Source organism: Cotesia glomerata, linkage group LG8, assembly GCF_020080835.1.
Source record: "Cotesia glomerata isolate CgM1 linkage group LG8, MPM_Cglom_v2.3, whole genome shotgun sequence".
Taxonomy (NCBI): Eukaryota; Metazoa; Arthropoda; class Insecta; order Hymenoptera; family Braconidae; genus Cotesia; species Cotesia glomerata.
Genome location: NC_058165.1, coordinates 215474 through 236966, shown reverse-complemented (window position 1 = coordinate 236966; position 21493 = coordinate 215474). Strand labels below are relative to the sequence as shown.

General features: G+C 31.7%; 2 protein-coding genes and 1 long non-coding RNA gene across 8 annotated transcripts in view; all 3 read left to right on the top strand.

Moving 5' to 3' along the window:
• The window catches only part of LOC123270444, a 33195-nt gene that overhangs the window by 2914 nt on the left and 8788 nt on the right, over positions 1–21493 (top strand). For all 5 annotated transcript variants that reach the window (XM_044736486.1, XM_044736489.1, XM_044736487.1 and 2 more), the window contains exons 2-5: positions 3884–4135; positions 7060–7981; positions 8068–8218; positions 8304–8532. In XM_044736486.1, the coding sequence (XP_044592421.1) occupies positions 3884–4135; positions 7060–7981; positions 8068–8218; positions 8304–8532 (1554 nt within the window). The remainder of the gene's footprint in view (positions 1–3883; positions 4136–7059; positions 7982–8067; positions 8219–8303; positions 8533–21493) is intronic.
• Positions 12586–13280, top strand: LOC123270491. 2 transcript variants are annotated; one of them, XR_006510608.1, is made up of 3 exons: positions 12586–12731; positions 12824–12991; positions 13068–13280. It is a non-coding gene; the product is annotated as an uncharacterized LOC123270491 (long non-coding RNA). The 2 variants fall into 2 exon arrangements; XR_006510607.1 differs by having other exon boundaries at positions 12616–12726; positions 13068–13279.
• LOC123270481 (basic salivary proline-rich protein 3-like) lies at positions 13303–14609 on the top strand. The gene is made up of 3 exons (XM_044736559.1): positions 13303–13473; positions 13679–13907; positions 13987–14609. The coding sequence occupies exons 2-3, from the start codon at positions 13880–13882 to the stop codon at positions 14607–14609; spliced, it is 651 nt and encodes a 216-aa protein (XP_044592494.1). The 5' UTR covers positions 13303–13473; positions 13679–13879.

Genomic DNA, 21493 nt, shown 5'->3' with positions numbered 1-21493 from the left:
TCAGTTTTAAATGACGTTTTTATTATTAATAATTTAATTGCTTCAAAAAAATTTTTATTAATAATAATAAAAATATCCTGGAATATTATTAGCATATCCATAAATACTAATCCGGTAAAAATTAACCTCTTTAATCGGTGAGATAACAAAAAACTAACAAATCACTTAAAAAATAAAAAAAAAAACGACATGAACGTCGTCTATATCTTTTTGTTTCTCTCGTTTGATATATCTCCCTCTCACTCGTACCTCTTTTCTTCGTCTTAGCCCTCTCGCGTTGCTTTTATTCTTATTAATTTTATAACTTACCGAATTTACTCTCTCACTTCCCTCTTCCTTCCCTGTCCCCTCTTTTTTCCTCCGTATTCCCACTCTTTTGCTCTCTTACAAACTTACACACTGTAGTTATTATTCCTCTTTCCTCTTTCCTCCTTTATTTCACATATTTTGTTATATACATATATATTTCGTACATTTTTTTTAGTTCCAAAGTTATATCAAGATTATTATTATTAAAATAATCATAGAATAATATTAAAAAAAAATTTTATTTATAATTATATTAATTTATAAATTTATATTAATAAATGTTGCAAAATTTATTATTTTTATTATTATAACAATATTAAAATAAAGGATTTAAAAAAATATTATCTAGGATAGAAAAATAAAATAATATTTTAGTTATATAATTAAATCGATAAAATAGACAGTTTAAAGTATAAAGATAGCTTAAAATTAAATGAATTAACTAAAAAAAATAAAATAAAACATTCCTAAAGCGAGACAGAGACAGAAAAAAAAATGAGAGAAAGAGACAGAGAGCGAATTATTGACGAGGTACGTGTGCTAAAGTGAGTTGACCGTGTACCGAGAGAAAACAAGCACGGCTTAATCGAGAGGGAAAACGAACAAAAATAATATTAAATAAAAAATAATAATAATAATAAAATAAATATAAGATAGAAAAGTCGATAAGAATGAGCACCACGGTCATAACTATTTCCAATGTTTTAAGAGAGTACAGTCCATATTGAAAATTGCTTCTTATTTATTGTTATTATTATTATCATCATTATTATGAGAATTCATTTATCTCTTAAATATTAACAGTTAACTGTAATAATAATTGATTGTTAATGATAATGGTATTAATAATAATAATTTTAAAAATTTCCAATACTTTTATAAATAGAATTTTTCGTATCAAAATAATTAATTAAAAAAAAATTTTTTTCATTAAATACTAATATAATAATAATAATGATAATAATAATAGTATTAAATTTTTTGTTAATTAAAAAGAAATTTAATTAAAACAAAATGATTAATAATTGTCAGCGGTACGGCGAAAACTTTTGTCTGGGATTGTACGACGTATAAATTAGAATTTTTTTTGTATTTGTGTGTGTAAGTATATTTCATGCTAAAAATACGATTAAAAATAATTTTTTTGCAGAATATATTTTTTAGTGAATTACATTTTTATTTTATTATTAATATTAATAAAAATAAATTAAATAATAAAATTGTTGTTATTAATTATAATTAATAATAAAATGACTAAAATAATCTATATTTATTATCATTATCATCTATTAATCAATTATAATAATTACTCTTGTTATTATCAATGCACGTATCGATTGGTATTACGAATATTATTATTATTATTATTATTATTATTATTGCCGCTGCTGGTGTACGTAATTTAAAATGATGTATGTTGGAAATTATATACGCTTTTAATTTATTATTCAATCATCATATTTCTAGTTTTTATCTTATAATTTTAATAATAATTTAAGGTGACTGTTTTTTTTTATTTCTCAGCAAAAATTTCTTGATCTAAGAATTACGTGATTAATTTTCATTAGATTAATTTATGTTGTGATAAATTTTGGTATGAGAAATTTTGACATGGGTAATTTTTTTGGATTAATAAAAGAGGAGAGCCATAATTTAACTTTCAAAAATAAATTATTATTATTATTATTATTATTGTTGTTGAGATAATAATTAAAATAATAATTCATCCATATAATTTTATATAACTACGTTTGTATCTATAATTATAAATATATTAATACATTTTTACATAATCCTCCATCACTCAACATAATAGAATTATATATAACTATTTAAAATTGTAATTGTTATTTAAGGAAAGTTATATGACATTGTCTGAAAATTAAAAAACAAATATAATTTTATTTACTGTATAAATTTATCTGTTGTTTAGACCTTCAGACAACAATTTTTTACAATAATTCATAAAAATAATAGTGACTGCGATTCGTGCGTATTAACACCCTCTTTGCTCGTGCGCTCAATTCCGGTCTCGTGCGAAATTTCAAATTTCTCCCCACTAGCTCCAAAGTTTGCACTTTATTATCAATGAATTTTTTTTCAAATAATAACAATTTTTTTTTTTTTTTTCATTCATTGTTAATTTTTTTAATAATAAAATTGAAAATAATAAGAGTAATAATAATTTATAAACGAACGAAAATTCCATTGAATTTCAAATAGATGACAAATAAAGGAATAAAGAGGCAAAGTATAAGCGCGGTTATATAGACGCGCGGTGGGTGAGCGTAAGGGGGCGGTTTTAAAAGCAATGTAGACCCGGGTGTCAGGAGGCAAGGGGTACTACCACCACCACTTTATATATGTATATATTAAACATATATTTATGTCTGTATGTATGTATGAGTACACTAATATACAACAGTGCAGTCGGCAGGACCGTGAGAGAGAAAGAGAGAGAGAGGTTACTTGAGAGCGCAGATAGAGACAGAGAAGGAGTTAGTAGAGGGCAAACTCGATACGAACGTAGAGATCGTGTACAGTCTGTGATAAAAACGAGGTCAAATATAAATTCAATATTATTATTAGCTTAATTAATTATACTTTTTTTTTTTTTTTTTTTTTCTTTTTTAATGTTTTTTTTAATCAGTCTTCAAATATTTAAATTTCGTTATTTTACAATATTTTTTTTTTACTTTTTTTATTATTATTAAATTTTTTTTTCGATATAATAATTTAATATTTTGTAATCTTTTTGTGCATTTTATTTATTGGAGATTAAAATTTTGTTTTTGATGATGTTTAGCGATATTTTATGTTAAAATTTCGTGATATGTTTAATTTTATAATTTAAAAAATTTTTTTACTTATTAATATTTTTTTGATATTTTTAATCCCCTCTCAAAAATCAATGTAAAAGAGTGATATGAAATTTCTCTTATCATCGTTTCGCAAATCCTCCCTCCTCCTCCTCCTCCTCCTCTATTACCCCCACTTTAAAATCGCAACCGATTCCCAAAATAATATAAGTAATCAATAGACAAAAGTTGTTTACTCTAACATTCAATTAACTTATTGTGCAATCAATAATACACGTCGTTAGCAATTACTCAATTTTTAAAAATATAACTTTATATTAATTAATTATTATTATTTTTAATAAAATCAATGATTCAAATATCCCTATGATCATTTTCCATGATAATGGAATAATTAATTGAACTTAATGAATGATTCATCAGATAAACTTTTAATATTATTAATTATACAAGTAAGGAAATTAATTTCATTAATTATAATAATTATTCACTTATAAACTCACCATGATGTTGAAAATAAGAAGCCCTTGCAAATGAGTACCCACATGACTTTTTCGACAAATGTGCTCATGTGTGTCAGAATCACACACATGTCGATCTCGAAAGTTTACAGGTATATATATAAGTATAGCATGTTTGGGCTCATTTAAAAGGGCATGACAATCAGAGTTCAATAAAGGTGTTAAGGTAGACCTATCATTGATTGAATGGGTGTTTTTTTAATTTTTTTTTTTTTTTTTTTTTTTTTATTTCAGCTGCTGGGAAGCGCGTGCTTCAGCCATGGCCCGTACACCTTCTACAAAGCGGTTAAGATAAATAATAACCGTGTTTTGAGGCTCGGTAACTTTTTTCTCACTAAATTATGGACAGATACAGACTTGGTCAGTATCGGAGAGCTGCAATTGTTGTGGGTGGATAGCCGGGGCTCTAATCAACCGTTGGCGTCATTGAGATTGTATTTTTTACCGGAGAACACTCCTGATGGACGACGGGATATTCATGGCGAGGTTTGTATATTTTTTTAAAAATTTTTCCCTCGAATTTTTTAATTTTTCAGCTCACTATTGTCAACATTAGTTTTCATAATCATAAAACAAATTTATTTATAATAAATTAATATCAAAAATATAAGCAATATTATAAATTATCAAAATTAATAAATTCTAAAAATATTAATAATATAAAATAACTTTTGATAAAAATTTATTGAAAAAAAAAAAAAAAAACGCTTATACGTTTATAATTTTTTAATAAAATAAATTGCTTTCAGTGTATATACCTAGTGTATATAGTATATAGTATAAAGTTTAAATCACGAAGATAGAAATAGTTTCGAGGGGGGTTAAAAATAATAAAAATAAAATAACAACCCACTGAGCTTGCGAGTGAGTTAGAGGGATAAGAGGGATAAGAGGGATAAGAGGGATAAGAGGGGAATATTTGGAACACTAGTGGGGAATTTTATCCACCACACACTCATACTCCCCTACGTATTAAATAAGAGAGGGAGAATTTTGGGTGTAGTGGGGAGGCTAATGGGGGTTACTATGGATACACATCTTTAGTTGTTACTTATGTTTGTACACATTCCGTATATACATATATATGAGTTGAGTTTATAGTTGGCGCATGTTTCCAATACCACTTGTGATATAATTTCCCCTCCTTCAGCCCTTTCAATAGCATACATACATTTTGATTCACCTACACACTCACTCCCCTTTCCCCCTTTTGAGGTTTATTCCTCCTAGTTTGGATGGTTGAGTATAAACGACAAGAATACCCAACACACATTAAATTTATTACTTATCTTACGTTTATCTTTATACTTTAATATCAGTCATCATTTTAATTTTACTTTTTAAGTTACTGTTTTACCTACTGACGATAAATTTACTATTTTTATTATTTTTTAATTTTACTAATATTTTTTATTTTTTTTATTTTTTTTATATTGCTGACATTCCATGAAATTTTTTTCAAATTCCTCTAAAATTTATGACATTGTTGATATTTAGTGATATTACTGATATTTTTGACGTTCTAAAATATCAGTGATGTTTGAAAATATTACCGATATTTTTTATAATTTTTAAATGTCTTAAAAAAATTATTTAAAAAATAATAATGATGATAAAATTTTTTTTTTCTCCAAAAAAACTAAATTAAAATAATAAATAATAATTAATACATGAGAACCGCTGATATAGACGCGTTGATATCTTGTATAGTTCCCGTCCTTGGCACTCGTGTACTCAAGTGGTAAAATCATTGTCCATTTAAACATTTATATCCTTGCTTTTATTTCGACAATATATTTACTTTCCTTTCTTAAAACCGACCGTTTCACAATAATAATAACCAAAATAATAATCACAATGGTAATCACCATCGCACACACAATAAATGGAAAATAATTAAATAATTAAACAAAAAATAACGTTACAATTTCATACAATTTTTTTTGTTTTTTTTTTTTTATTTTAATTAAAAAACAAGTCCATTATAATTATCATTTATTAATTTAATATTATTATTATTATTATGGATGACAAATAAATAATATTTTGTACAATTTTATTATTAGTTTTTTTAAGTGAACAACAATATTATTTTTTTTATATTTTTTTTTTTTGTTAAACTGACATTTAATATAACGTATGAAACTCTTAGATATCTAAAAATAACTCGTGAATAATATTTCAGTCACGTATACATTTAAATTTATCTTTGTACACTATCAGATATATATTTATATATATAATATCAAATTTTATTATAATTTTTTTTTTATAAAATCGATAAATTAATTGAATATTGTTCAAAAAATTTTTTTTTAATTTAAAAAATTGGAAAAACGTGAATGAATGTTAATAAATCTCTAAAAGTTTATAAAAAAAAAAAAAAAAAAATTTATTAAAATTTTGTTCTTTGCTGGGAACCGAACCCAAGAAAGCTAATTTGATAAATTAAATCATACGCCGCTACGCCAACGTAAATTTGGTATTAGTCAAGCAAACTGAAAATTTTTTTTTTTAATTTTTTTCAAGCAAATTTTTCAGAACAAATTTAATTATATATAATTAAAAAAAATACAATTATACACATGAAAATAAATAATATAATTCTATATAAAATTATAATAAAAAAAAATTTTTAATTGAGCGTCACTGCAATGAGCAGGTTGACTTTCCCCGTTAAAAACTACCCCTCAATTTCCACCGCTCTTGCAATCCTATCCCCTTCTCCTAAAAATATCCTCACCACCACGGCTCTTTGCTCCCACTCGGCAGTGGACGTGCCGAGATAATAATAACAATAATATGTATACTACAATTACGACTACATACAACATACTATTACACATAAAAAAGAGCACAGTATAGTTGGCAGTCTTCCTTCTCTCTCTTGCTCGTTTTCTTTCTCTCTCTCTCTCTCTCTCTCTCTCTCTCTCTCTCTCTCTCTCTCTCTCTCTCTCTCTCTCTCTCTCTCTCTCTCTCTCTCTCTCTCTCTTGCACTACTAGATATTGTTATCATTATTGTTATTATTATGATTATCGGTGTCTTGCTCCCGCTTAACTCGGAAATTCTCTGTATTCAAAACCAATCGATACTGTTTGATTAATTAACTTGTATTTAATATAATAACTTTACAGATAAAATATTTTATTTATTATATTAATAATAAAATTTTTTTTTATTTTTAATAATAGTTTATTTAAAAGTGAATATTATTTATTATTATGAAATTTTTTTCAAGTATCTATTAGATTTTTATTTTTAATTTGGTTTTCGGGTCCAACGATATTACCCATACTTTTTTTAATCAATGATGATATTAAAATTAATTAAAATATATTTTCGGTGTTGTACAATATCATTGATATTTTCTCCATTTCAATGTACTAATCCTATTTAAATTATCTTCTAGGATGAAGTGCTGACAATCTCAGAAAAAGTAGTCGTCCACGTGCACGATCTGGTATCCTGGTTATCTCCTGACTTAGAATGGACCTGGGGAAGAGAAGTAATCCTGCCACCGCTGTCCACCCTTCCATCAAAGTCGCCACCGTCTATATTACCGACTGCCAATGAGTCTCCCGTAAAATCCGAGCCCCAGTGCTTGGACACCGACGAAGGAGAGCTCGATAAAAAAGATCTGGTGCCGCAAGTACTTACTGACCCAGGAATCGATTTCACCGACGTCGACAAGAGCGAGCTCTTTGATACTGACAGCAAACCACCTGAGTCTCCGGGAGTCGGCGAGCAAAACACCAAAGTGGTGGTGCTGTCCTACCCCAGGTACTGCCGGTACCGAGCACTGCTGAGGAGACTCGAAGGTTCTGAACCATCTTGGCTTTCGACTTCCCTGGCAGCCGCCCTTGGGGGTTTCACGGCTCTACCAGGTACCAGGGTCCTCTTCTGTAGAGACACTTTCGACTATCCAGACCTGGAGACCCACGAGTTACTCTGCAATCACCTTGCGCCGAAGTTAAAAGGCCGCCCGAGGAGAAAACGGAAAAAACGGAGTACTTCTCCTGGAGAGTCTTCCAACGAGTCCGAGGCTTCTGTCGCTTCTACCTCCCGGTCGACTTCGTCGTCGCTCTCGAACTTTCCAGCCAAGTCTGCAACGCCACCGTCTACTAGTATACTGACGCACAGTAATTTGTCGGCTTTATCGACAGTCCAGTCCGCTTCGTCGATCATGTTGATCTCTTCCAGGGGCGAAATGGTTCGCAGAAGCGAAAGGAAGGTCACTGGGGATGAAAAAAGGTTCATGGTTGATGTTCAGAGCTTTATGAGCCTGAGAGGGACGCCAGTATTGAAGATGCCATTGCTTGGTTACCGACAAAGTAAGTATTTTATTTTTTTTTTTTTTTTTTTTTTCCAATAATAATAAGTGTATTTACATTTATTAATATTATCTTTTTTGTTTCAGTTGACTTGTATTTATTTTATAAACAAGTTCAAAAACTAGGAGGTTATGATACTGTAACGTCTAATCGACTTTGGAAGTCGATTTATGATGAAATTGGAGGTAATACTGGATCGACTAGTGCTGCCACTATTACAAGACGGCATTACGAAAGGTATAATCAGATAAAATTCTATAAACTTGAAAATAATTAAATTTTTTATATAATTTTAGATGATTAAAATTAAAAAATTTTTTAGGTTACTTCTGCCTTACGAGCGTCACCAACGTGGAGAAGAAACAAAAGTTCGCCCGGTAAGCCGGCGCAGTAAGTCAATCTCTGATTTACCAAGCGATTCGCCAGAATCTCCGAAGTCGCCTACAGAAAGCTGTCTCATCACAAACAATATTAACCTTAGCATTAATAACAACAATAGTAATAGCAATAATAATAATAATAATAATAATAATAATAATAATAATAATATTAATATTAATAGTAATAGTAATAATAATAGTATCGTGAGCATTCCCGATAAACCAAAGACTGAACAAAAACCCTCGTCATTGCGGAGTGTGCGCGTGAAACCGGAACGGTTAAAATCCCTGTCAATATCATCGTCATCTTCAACGTCTTCATCACCCTCACCGTCACCCTCATCCATTTCTGTTAATAATATTATAATTAATAGTAATCATATAAATAATACTAGTTCGCCGCCTGACTTACCGGCAAGTCCGCTGTTGACGTCAGCGCCATCTTCTGTTTCTTCACAACAACAATCTTCATCATCGATCGATATTATATCGATTAATTCACCTACTAATTTTGATGGTACTTCGACGCCATCTGATAGTGGAACAACAGCAGCAACAACAACAACAACAATAATAACAATGGATTGTGATAAAAAGTTTGATAACTCGAAGAGTAATGATGTTTTATTACCACAAAATAAAGAAAACATTCCAATTTATGTTGTTGGAATAAATCAAATTTTAGAACAAGATAATTTTAACCAACAACAACAACAACAACAACAACAAGAAAAATATCAAATACAACAAAAAAATTTGGAAGAACAGCAAAATTTTGATCAACAAAAACAAGAACGAGAACAACAACAACAACAAAGTTGTGAACAAGAATTACAAAATCAACAAGATCTAGAAAATCTACAACAACAACATCAACAAGGCTTACAATCTGAACATGAAAAACTAATAAACGATGATTTAAAACAACAAAAACAACTAAGTGATGACTTACAACAACAACAAGAACAACTAAATTTCAATAAACAACTACAAGAACAGCAAAATATTGATGAGCAACATAGTTCTCAACAAACACAACAACAAATTTTAGAAAAACAACAAGAACAACAAGACTTGTACGTCGAAGAAAATTTGCAACAACAACAACAAAGTTTGTTACAGCTACAACAGCAAAGTTTGGAAAAACGACAACAAGAATTCCAAAGTATGGAACAAGAACAACAACAAAGTTTGCTGCAACAACAACAAAATTTAGAAAAACGACGACAACAAGAATTTTCGGAAAATTATGATCTCCAAATACAAAAACGAAATATAGAACATCAACAAAATTTGGAGACGCTACAAAGAAAGCAAGAACTCCAACAAAGAACTTTCGTTTCCGAACAACAAGAAAAACAACAAATTTTCCGGAAAAATTTTGATCAACAGAGACCCCAACAAATACCAAGAGTCCCATCACCAGAAGTAATTGACCTAGAATCTGAGCCCGAAACCCCGCCTCCAACAGCCCCAACAATAACAACAACATCATCAACATCAACATCAACAAACTCCCGGGACAAAATAATAATCCCAACTTTCAAGAAACGAAAGCTCGAAATTCTTCGAGAAGGAGGTCTGGAAGTAACAGCAGTGGACCTAGCTGACCGACCTAGCGTGATTCAAGCTCACCCTAACTCTCCGTTACCTAGCAGCGCACTTCCGTCTCCCAAGGATCAACCCGAGCCAAAGCAAAAGTTAATATCAGTAACAGTGACCCCTGATATTTCTCACATACTAACCGCCGATAAGATGAACAACAACTGCAACGCCAAGAAGTACATCGCGCCGGTTCCTCCAAAGGTCATTCAGTCCCACTCGATATTCTCCGGAAACGAACGAGTGATCTACGGAAACCCCAAAGATATCCTATCGAACTCAAAGTACGCTGCTAGTTCTCCAGATGTTCTCGACCTCACAAAAGCCGCTCAAAGTTTCTCGCGTCCTAACCTCGAGATCGTCCGAGTTCCGGTTGTTCCTCGTCCTACGTTATTCAAGAATTCCAGTTCTAACATGGCTGATAACTACGACAAGCCGGCTGTAGATAAGTTACCGAGCAAAATATTACCGATGTTAGACTCGAGAACAATCGCGTCAAACAACTTGGAGATAACTTTAGTGAACCCCAAGGGCAACAAAATACCCACCAACTACCAGAGCTCGGTTCGACAAAATGGCGCGGTGGTGACAAAGGTTAAGAGTTCCTCTAAGTATCCGGAGAGTCCGTACTCCAGAAAGAACCACATCGTCAACGTGCCGAACCTCAACAACCTACACTATGGCAGCTCAAGCAGCGCCACAGTTCGGCAAGTTCCGCGAGTTGAAAAAATGGCCGACAGCAGAAGAATCAGCGAGAGCGACTTGGGGAAGTACAACTTGAAGATGGCGTATCAGCAATCCAAGGAGAGGGAACGATACGACAGAAGACACAGTGTTCCTAATTTACCGAGTGGGTTCATACCCACCACCCCCCAGTTTTATCCACCAGCGTCGCCTGGCGTCGTTCAGAATAAGTTCATGCCTGGGCCCATGATCGACCCGATTTATTATTCTGCGATTTATAACGGATTGTTTACTCCCGGCCAAGTTCCCTCTCCTGTCAGGCCGCCTGGGCACAGTTCTGTCGCACCATCTGTCGGTGGCTCAGGAAACCAGAGCTATCTGCCCCCATTGGAGTTTAATGATTATTATAAAAATTTACTGACTCAGCAGCAGCAACAGCAGCAACAGCAGCATCAGCAACACCAGAGGCTGCTCATGATGTCTCAACATCAGGCTCCAACTTCTAAGTAGGTGGCGCTAATAGGAAGTTTTGAATTTTAAACGGGAAGTTTGAATTTTTTTAGTGCAATTTAAGACTGGTTATAAAAATTTTTTTAGGCGTAATTAATTTTAAGGAGTTATAAGAGATAAGTGATTTTGAAAACTATGGTTATTTTTTAGCGGAAAATGTACATACAATTTTTTTGTGATACGTCGGGTTTTTAGATTTTATTTTAGGAAAGAGAAAAAATATTTTTTTTTTTTTTTTTGGGTATCGTAATTTTATGTTTTTTATAGAGTAAGATACGTGCCATAAGATATGTTAATTAATTAAGTGGTAATTAGGGTTAAGACTTACTGTAATTAATTATGGTTATTATTAAGTGATAAGTTAATTGTTTAAAATGATAAATAAATTCATTGAAAAAAAATTTTTTATTATTTATTTAGAAAAATTTTGAGTTTGTATTTTGCGCGGTAGTGAGCTTTATCGCCATCTAGTAAATTTACCTGCGAAATTCGTTGTTATCGACTTTGGAACATTGTCAATATTATATTCTATTATTCTTACTCTCTGGCGCTAACAACGGACAGTTGGAAAATTAGAGAATTAAAATGTTTTACAGCCCCCTGATAGCCAGCGCTTTCTCAGTAAGTGTTGACTTCCAGCAGTTACGGTTAATTTAAACATCAAGTTGGCGGTAATTCTTCACTCAACAACAGTTGTAAGCAAATTGAATACAAGTTAACAATCAAACTTGTAGTTAAATTTCCTTTCAACTTTACTACAATTTGACAGAAATACTTGTAATTAATAGGTAATTAATAGGTAATCGCTCGCTTTGCCAACTCTTTCCGTCAAGTTTGCTTCAAATTTCGGACGCATGTCATTTTATGAAATCAAACCTTGTTTAATTATAATTGACGGATTTTATTTTTTTGCATGCTGTACTGAGAGACTGCAAACATCCTCTGAATTACTCTAATTAAAAATTCAATGGAAATTCTCTTGATGCAAAATAAAATTTTTATAAATAGTTTTTGTAATTAATTTTTTAAATCAATTGACTCCTAATTCCATTATAAATAGCCAAAAAAAAAAAAAAATGACAAGTATTTAAAAAAAAAATTTTTTTTAATTGTAATTATAATTTTTTTAAATTTGTACGAACATAATTTTTTCAGAAAGAAAATAAAAAATTAGTTTATTTAAAAAATAATTTACCTTTTACTTTATGATGAAACCGTAAATTATTCTATGTATATTATTAATTGAAAAAAATTGATCCTGAAATTAAACATTATAAAATTTTTATAAAAAAAAAAAAATCTTTATAAATAAAATTGGCTGAGGGCTCCTCAACTGACTTGACAATTATTGACAATTGACAATGTTGACAATCCTCACAAAATAGTATATACTAAATAAAAAAAACTGACTCACGTATTATATCCCAGTTGTTTTTCCCGGCACTAGATGGGACTTAAATCTCCGGCCGTGGCGTCTCTTTCTGGAGGTTGGCGTCTCTCTCGGAGGCAGGTATTGGCGCTGCAAACGTGATCCGTTGGCGAGTACAACCTCTAATCTCCGATCCTGCTGTAATGTATAATTAATATTAATAATAATCTAATAAACTATTCTCACCATTTAAAATCATCAATCATTAAAATATTAACGTTAATATTTACATTGTAGGTGCCCGCTGGTTGATAATTATTAATATCAATAGCAATATTAATATTGACACCAAACATCCAAGTGAAACTCGTACTGTAGATCCCGAGTGTCGTCCGTTGCGATTCCGTGGGGCCTGGAAAAAATAACAATTATATACTAGCATCGCTCATGTATATTTTCTTTACTGTAAGTATTTATTTTTATTTATTTTTTTATAAAATAATTATTAAGTATTGAAAAAAAAAAATTATTTTTTTTTCAGCGTATCAAGATTAAGCACGGGTGTGTGAGTTACAGTGTTGGTTAATATGCCGGGATAGTGCGACATAAATTGAAACTTGTGGACGTTTATTTATTATTTATTATTTTTTAAAAATTAATAATTATTAATTGAAAATTTTTAATTTATCTATTTGTTTATTAATTTTCGGTGCAGAAAAGTTGAGGACCGAAATTTTATATATTTATGGTGGACTATAATATATATATCTATATATACCTATACATATATATATATATAATATTTAAGTGAGTATTGTTTGGTGACTTGTCTGACTCTGAAGTAACAGTCGAGTAATTGTTGTGAGGTTTCAGACTCGCGGTTCTTGTTTGCTGTTTGACGTGCTGTGCTTATTGTAAGACCTGACCACTCACCAAGACATTGGGAGGTAAGAATTCAGGTGTGAGGTTAGATTTAGATAGAGGTGGCAGTTTTTATTGTCGTGCCGGTTCAGGTCGGCAAGTTATAGGGTTATTTTTTTAAATTTCGACTATTATTTAATTTTTGTTTATAAATTAAACAAATCACTGGCTTTTTCTAAGTTAAAATTAAAAAAAAAAAAAACATTAATTAAATTTATTTAATTATTTCAGAAATTTTCAAGGATTATAATTGTAAATATCAATAAAAATAACAAAGTTAATTTGTTATATTAAAAAATAGTGACAATAAAGTTGTAAAATAGAGGTGACTAGTATACAAAATTGAAAACTATAACAAAAAAATATAGTGATAATTATTGTAATTAGTGTGATAAAAATCCTCGGAGTAATGGATTGACATCGCTTTAACCAATGATGAAGGCAAATGGTACCAATAATGGTAAGTCTTCTTTATTTTGTTTTAAGGTCTTTATATAGAAACTAATATTTATTATTATTATTATTATTATTTTATTGAGGTTGTAGCCGTTTGAGTACACCATTAGCAGCTACAACCACACTGGAGGACCCAGGAACACCAGCTTCGTGGAAGGGCCCGCCAGCAGGCTCTGAGGCGTCCCCCTACACTCCGAACTCGGTAAATCAGAGCGGTCCAAGCTACAACACTTCGGGCCCCGGAGGAAACCCTGGAGGATTTCAGGGTCCGAGTCCTTTCCCCGGTGGCGCTGGCAGCCCTGCCGGTGGGCCTGGGTACCAAGGCCCTCCACCAGGTTCCGGAACTCCTCAGTACACGGCCTCACCAGCACCAAGTGGCTCTTCCACGCCGGGGCCTGGTCCGCAGTCGAACCCGGGATTTCCTCCACCACAAAACAACTCTGGGCCTTACAATGGACCTGGACCCAGTCCGTTCGGCTCGCCTTCGGGTCCACCTCAATTCGTCGGGAGACCTGGCTCTTCTGGGCCTCCGTTTGTTCCGCCAGGAGGTAACCCTCACTTTCCTTCACCTGGACAGTTCTCGGGACCGCAGTACGGAATGCCACCTGGGAGCCCTTTTGGGCCAGGACATCCCATGGGACCTATGGGACCTGGACACCCGATGATGGGCCCAGGTGGTCCTGTCGATCGTATGGATCAAGGGTAAGTTTTATTGATAAATTTTATTTTCATTTTTTTTTTTTTTTTTTTTTTTTTTTTTTTTTTGTGTATGATTGAAAGTGAGTGAATCGTTTAGGGATTTTTTTTAAAATAAATTTTTCAGCAGGTCAAAAAATTGCAATGAAAATGAAGTTAGCTGACATTTCAAAATTTTTAAAAATTTTTTATTGAAAAAATTTTAATTAAAAAAATTAAAAAAAAAATGTCACATGTAAAAAACTTGAAAAATTATAAGTGCAATTTTTTACAAATATATTTTTAGTTGTAATTTAATTAATAAAAAAAATCAAAAATTTTTAGACGTCTGCTAACTTCAGTGTCATAAAATTACAAGGAATCTTTTATGAAATTTCCAAAAATTTTGTAGTACCTTTCTTAGAAATAAGTAAGAATTTTTTCAACTAAAAATTTTCATCTTAAAAACCCTAAAAATTAAAATAAATTAAGAACTAAAAATTCCTTAATAAAATTTTCAACAAAAAAAGTTTTAAAGGCCGCGATTATTAAACTAAAGGAATGAGGTACGAGAATAAGGTATGGGGCAACCAATTACTTGGCAATTAGTCGAGAGCAAGCAACAAGTAAAATGTCGCTGTTTAACCTCTATCGTTATTAACTTTTTTTTATTGTCTTTTTTTAAATTAATCCAATCCGACTAATTAAATTTAATTAATTACCCGCCTCCCCTCCAATTTTTTTTTTTTTCCAATAAATTTTTTGAGAAATTTTTTTTACCGACGTTGAAAATTGGGAAATCCGTGAAATTAATTAGGAAAATGAACATGTTTGGTTGACATTGAACAATTTGTAACTCTTGAGGTAGGCGGTCAAGTCGAGGAGAGTTTAAGAGCATGCGAGTTGAACTAGTACAGCGTATAGTCCGTGAATGAGGGCGTAAGTGAGCAGAAAGAGAGAGAGAGAGAGGGAAAAGTGAGTAGAGCCACTGTCGAACTAGCGTTTCAGTATCGTACTACCAAGCGAAAGAGAGAGGGAAGGAAAACATGAGCCATAAGAGAGAATGAGAGATCGAGGTCACTACTCCACCATCCGACCACCTGTGGAAGCTGTTTGGACGTTTGCGTAAACGATTCCATCACTTTTCTGTTAAATTATTTAACATCTTACATTAATCTTTTCTTATTGTTTTTTTTTTTTTTTTTTTTTTTTCTTTCTTTTAAATCGAAATTTTGTGATTTTTGTCACCATATGACTACATCTTTTATGTAGCTGATTTTTAGTAAAATTAGAAAAAAGTCGAAATTTTGAACATGGTCCAAAATTAAGACATGGCCCACAATTGGGAAATTAATTAATTTTTGCAATATTTTTCTACAATTGGTATCTCAGAAATTTGGGCCATTTTCAAAGAATTGGTCTATGGTCCAAAACTGGCCCATTGTTAAAATGAATCACCTTTAATCATTGGTACCAATTAAAAACCAAGCAATTTAAATAATCTATTGGGACTAAAAAAATAATTATAATAATCTATAAAAGATTGTAATAATTAAAAAGGTAGATTTTTTGGCAATTGACACAAGTATTTTTTACAAGTTGGTGAGACTAGTTGCCAAGGGCAACTCTGGACACGGGGGGAAATTATTGTCCCGTTGGAAAAGCTGATGAGGAAGAAGGACCAGAATCAGGATGAGGATGAGAAGTAGGGGGCCGACAGGGTGAAGGGGAGGTTGTAGAGACGGCGGATAGAGTAAAATAGGAAATAATAAAAAAGAAACGAGTAGCGAAAGAAAAAATAAGAGAAAAAAAAGAAAATTACAAGAAAAAAAGTATAATAAAAAAATAAAAAAATAAAAAAAAAAGAGAGGGCGAGTTTGCCGAGCTGAGCACAGTGTAGGTGGATAGAACCCAGTAGAGGTAGAGGCTTTAAAGGGTTCTATTATTTTACTTTTTTTAAATTCAATCCGTACATTAATGCTGATTTTTTAGTCGCGCTTTAATACTTTGAAGATACATGTACAGATATATTTTCTTGCTGAAGAAAATTATCAGAAAGATACAAAATATTCAAAATTATATCAATTACTCTTTTTATATTTTTAATTCATCTATTTTATTATTATAATGCTTTACTTGTACACCTCTCGGTTTTTACAAGACTGATTCCTCTTTTTCTCCTAGCTCTACGCTTTTTCTATTTCTCATATTGAACCTCAGCAAGTCCCACCCGACACTTCATTTCTACTTTTAATTTTTGCGGCTGTGGACCGACTTGTGCTTTCTGTACCGTATTCACTCTGAACCTCACCTTCTCAGGCTGTTGGAACAGAATCATGGGGAAACCACAAAGAAAACCCATGATAGTACAATCGGAGCTGGGCTAAGTCTACAGTGGTTGATAATAAACTCTTCTTTATCGACCACTGGAGCATTAGGCCCCTCTCCTAGTGTGCAGAGATCCCTCGCGCTAGCCAACGCTGACTAAAGTGGTCACCCATTCAAGTTGTTGCTTAAATGTGTGATCTCTGCCACTTCCAGAGGCTGGGCAACGTAACGTAACGCACATATTTTTAATTATAATCACTGAAAAATATTGGTGCGTGCTGGGATCAAACCCGGGTCCCACTCTTTCGAAAAGCGAGCACCGAGCTGACCAGGCCATTGCCAGCCTTATTTTTTAATTCATCTATTATATATAAAAAAAAAATTTGGGTTTTGATAACCCGGGCAGGATTCGAACCCTGCTCTGTCAGTTCCCAATAAAAATTATCTTTATCTTAGCCATGAAACTTTATTTCATGCACCACTATGATTAATTTTTTTTATAAATTTTATTTAATTAATAAATTAAAAAAAAAAAATTATTACAGTAAATTGAAATTTTTTCAATTATTTTGGTGTGAAATGCCCCATATATATATATCTATATATACAATTGAAAAGACAAGAAGAAATAGAGGGGGGAGTAGAAGAGAAGCAAGGGGTAACAAATTATTAAAGTGGGAGTAGAGAAACAGGTTCCACAGCGCTCATGATTCGAGTAGCTTCGCCGGTTCGCGGCATCAGGGGCAAAATATATAAATAAAAAAAAACAACAACTATATATATATATATATATATATATATATATATATATATATATATATATATATGTATAGATAAAAAAAAATGAAAAAATTTATAAAAGAGAGAAAATATTAGAGTAGGGAGAACTGGAATTCTGAGTAGCAACACGGCTACAAGAACCTGGGAAACTATTTTTTCTTTCTTTTTTTTTTTTTTTAATTTTTTTTTTCTTTAAATAGTGAATATTGAAAAATGTAACGAGTTTTCATTTTAGGATATTTTTTTTAATTTGATTTTTTTTGGAAAATTATAAAAGATTTTTTTTTTAATACTTCATTTTTTTGTTAATAATTAAATTATTATTATTAAACAACTAATAATAATAATAATAATTTAAAATGTTGTTTTGTAAAATAGGCGCGAAATTTAAAATTGTCAAAGTTTATTTGATAATAATAATCATAATATTCACAGTTTTTCGAAAATCAAAAATTTTGATAGATTGATTACGGTTGTTTGATGGTTAAAGTCATAGCCAGTGGTACAGAGCCCCATAAGTATGAGCGAGAGAGAAAGAGAGAGAGGAGGTTAGAGTTGAGAGCATAGAGAAAGTGGGTGGGTACGAGATATTGATCAAAACCTACCCTGGCATAGAGTCTACCCTCGATCCCCTTCCTCGGTTTCAGAGCACCCTCACCCTCACCCGACTTTACCGTTTCCACCCTACACTATCCCCCTAACCAACCCTCTCACAGCCCGGATGTTTCCAGTGATTCTCAACTTACTATTCAATTTATCCATTATTATTATTATTATTATTATCATTATAAGTTGATTGATTATCAATCATTTATTTTTCTGACTTCAAGTTGATGATCGCTTTTAGGTTTTTTTATCGATAAAAAATTGTTTTTAACTCAGTCGATAAAAAAATTGAACTCTGTTGATAATTGTGTCTTTACCGACGGGTGTGCCGTTAACTGACCCCCGGAATTTTATACTACAACTAATACCTGTAATTTGATCCCACCGACAACTGATCCCTAAAATGATGGTCTTAATGGTCTTAATATGATCCTGTTGTGAGGTTCAGCGTGGGATCAGTTGTCGTGGTATAAGATTGCTGATATCAGTTAACGTGGAACCTTACTGACGATCAATCTTTAACTCTTGTCGATAAAAATTTTATTTAATTGTTTAAAAAATTTTTTATTAAAATTCTAATTTTTTTTTTGTTTTTATTAGATTTTATTTTGTGTCGGAAATAAAAACAATAATCATTACAAATTCTTATTGCCATCATTATTATGACTGTACTTAAAATAATACTAATAATAATAACAACAACAACAATAATTATAATAAATCATGGAAACCATAAATCTGTACAAAAAATGTATTGACAATCGGTAAAGAGAATTAAATTTGTCGGTAAGAATTCGATTACGATGTCGATAAAAATATTGAAAACAAAAAAGCAATCAAGAAATCGATGGATAGTTATTTAATTGTTCTTTTCTGTTGATGTTGATGGACAGAGAGGTCAACGGACAGACACAGACATACCGTGACCGAAATGACACATTTACTACCGTAGTATTGTATAGTACTTTTTTCCAGGCGTGTAATTTATAATTACGATGTCTAACCTACTTTATTTATTTCGATTTTTTGTATTATGTTTTGTCTCTATTTTAATTTGTTCGTTGAGATCTAGGGAATTTTTGTCACTACACTGATAAAAATTTTAACTTGACTCAAGAGCAAAAATCTTTAACCAAGAACACCAATTGGAAGAAAATGAATTTCTTGAGCCAAGAGGAAAAATTCTTGAGTCAAGATATATTTTCTTAATTCAAGAGAATATATCTTGACTTAAGAATTTTTTCTCTTGGCTCAAGAAATTCATTTTCTTCCAATTGGTGTTTTTGGTTCAAGATTTTTGCTCTTGAGTCAAGTTAAGTTTTTCATCAGTGTAGATAAAATCTACACTTTTGGTCATTTTTTAAAACCTAGAGAATTTTTGTTTATCTAGGGGACTTTTTTTTTGTAAATTTTTAGGAACTTTAGAAAATTCCGTATTTCGAAAAAAAAATAATTTGACTTAAATTCTAAAGAAACCATTTTAAAACTGGACAATTTTCATAAATTTTTATCAAATTCAGTCAATTTTCAACGTTAATTTTTTCGTCAAAAATTTTTTTTTCTAAAAAATAACTCAATTTAAGAGCGGTTGATAGTTGATTTTCAAACGAGTTTTGCTCATGAATAAGATAAAATTTTGAAAAAAATGCTTCACTTTTCGATAGGTAATTAAATTATCTATCGAAGAGCGAAGCGCTTTTTTAGAAAATTTTCATTTATTTATGCATAAAATGCGTTTTAAGATTTCATAAGTTGTACAAGTATGACAGAGATACTTTCGTTTGTCCAATAGAGGGCGAGAGAGAGAAAAAATGTAAACCCTTCTATTAAAAATTTTCTCCAAAAATCAAAAGTTCCAAATGATTAAAACAATTTAAAAAATGACCCAAAGACAAAATGAAACAAAAAACAAAGTTTATAAAGTTTTAGTTTCACGTGGCCTCTGCCGAATTATTTTTCACTCTTCTAGCGAGCAGCACACTATACATATATTAAACTCTCTCTCTCTCTCTCTCTCTCTCTTTCTTTCTTTCTTTCTTAGTAGTCCTGCGCGGTCATCCCTCCTCCATCTCTTCACCGGTTGTACTCGTCGGCAGTTCGGTAGCCCAGTGTCGAGTCGAGCCAAAGCAAAACTGGTAATGACGACTGCAGCGCCGACACACCCGCTCAGTCCGCAGTAACGCGACCGTCTAACAAGTCGCATACACGTTTGTATTTTACTCACTGTACTCAAAAGTATTATTACTATTATTATCATTAATATTGTTGTTATTATCATCATGATTTTAGTCTCAGTAATGACTTGTACTCACCGCATTACTTTGCCCATGTGTTATTTTTTTGTGCTGTGCAATTACCATGTGACACGTGGATAAAGTGTCTGTATCTGTTTGTGCCTGTGAATAAAGTTTTTTTTTGTGCCAATGTTTTCAAACAACCATTAGAATCTTTGGGCCTTATCAGTTGTTTTTCCTTTTTTATTCAACAATTTATGGCTGGAATACTCTAGGTGGTTTTTTTTTTTGGCTTTATTGTGAAAAAAACAATTTAGTGGAAGTACTGCTGGAGTATGTAGAAAAAAATTTGGAATTTTAAGCCTTATTTGTCGGGAAAAAAAAAAAAAAAAAAAAAAAAAAATGCCCAATTTTAAAGTTGGATGGGTGAATTTTTGAGGCCTTAGTTAAGATTAGTGGAAAATTTTGGGCCTTACACGTGGAGAAAGTACTGGAAGGTGTTAATAAATATTTTCAATTTTTTAAATATTTATTTTAAGCCTTATTTAAGGCCTGAGTCAAATCATAAGTAATGAAAGTATTGGTGTAAATAAAATTTGGCCCTTACAATATTCTGTTTTAATTTTTGGGCCTTATGAATTTTGGATGGTGACAATAGTGAATAAATTACCACTGTAAATAATTTTAAGCAGCATAAAAATTGTAACTTATTTTAGGCCTCAACAAATTCTATTAAAGTATCGTTACGCCAAAAAACAATGGCCCAATTAACAAAAAATTAAAAACAACTAAAAGTGGGCCTTGTAAAATTTTTGGGCCTGATAGAGTAGCAAAGACCGAAACGTCGTGGAGGGGGGAGTGATGCCTGTGAGGGTGGCGCAGCGCCCCCCGAGTCTTCTGCATTCTGGGGCCGTAGTCCCGAGCGCAGGAGTGCCTTTGGGCCTTGGGGGACTTTCGGGCCGGTGTC

Excerpts from the sequence above, each read along its gene's own strand:
- LOC123270481 (XM_044736559.1), top strand. The coding sequence starts at position 13,880 with ATGATGAAGGCAAATGGTACCAATAATG. Across the intron at positions 13,908-13,986 it reads GGCAAATGGTACCAATAATG|GTTGTAGCCGTTTGAGTACA; the intron begins GTAAGTCTTCTT and ends TATTTTATTGAG.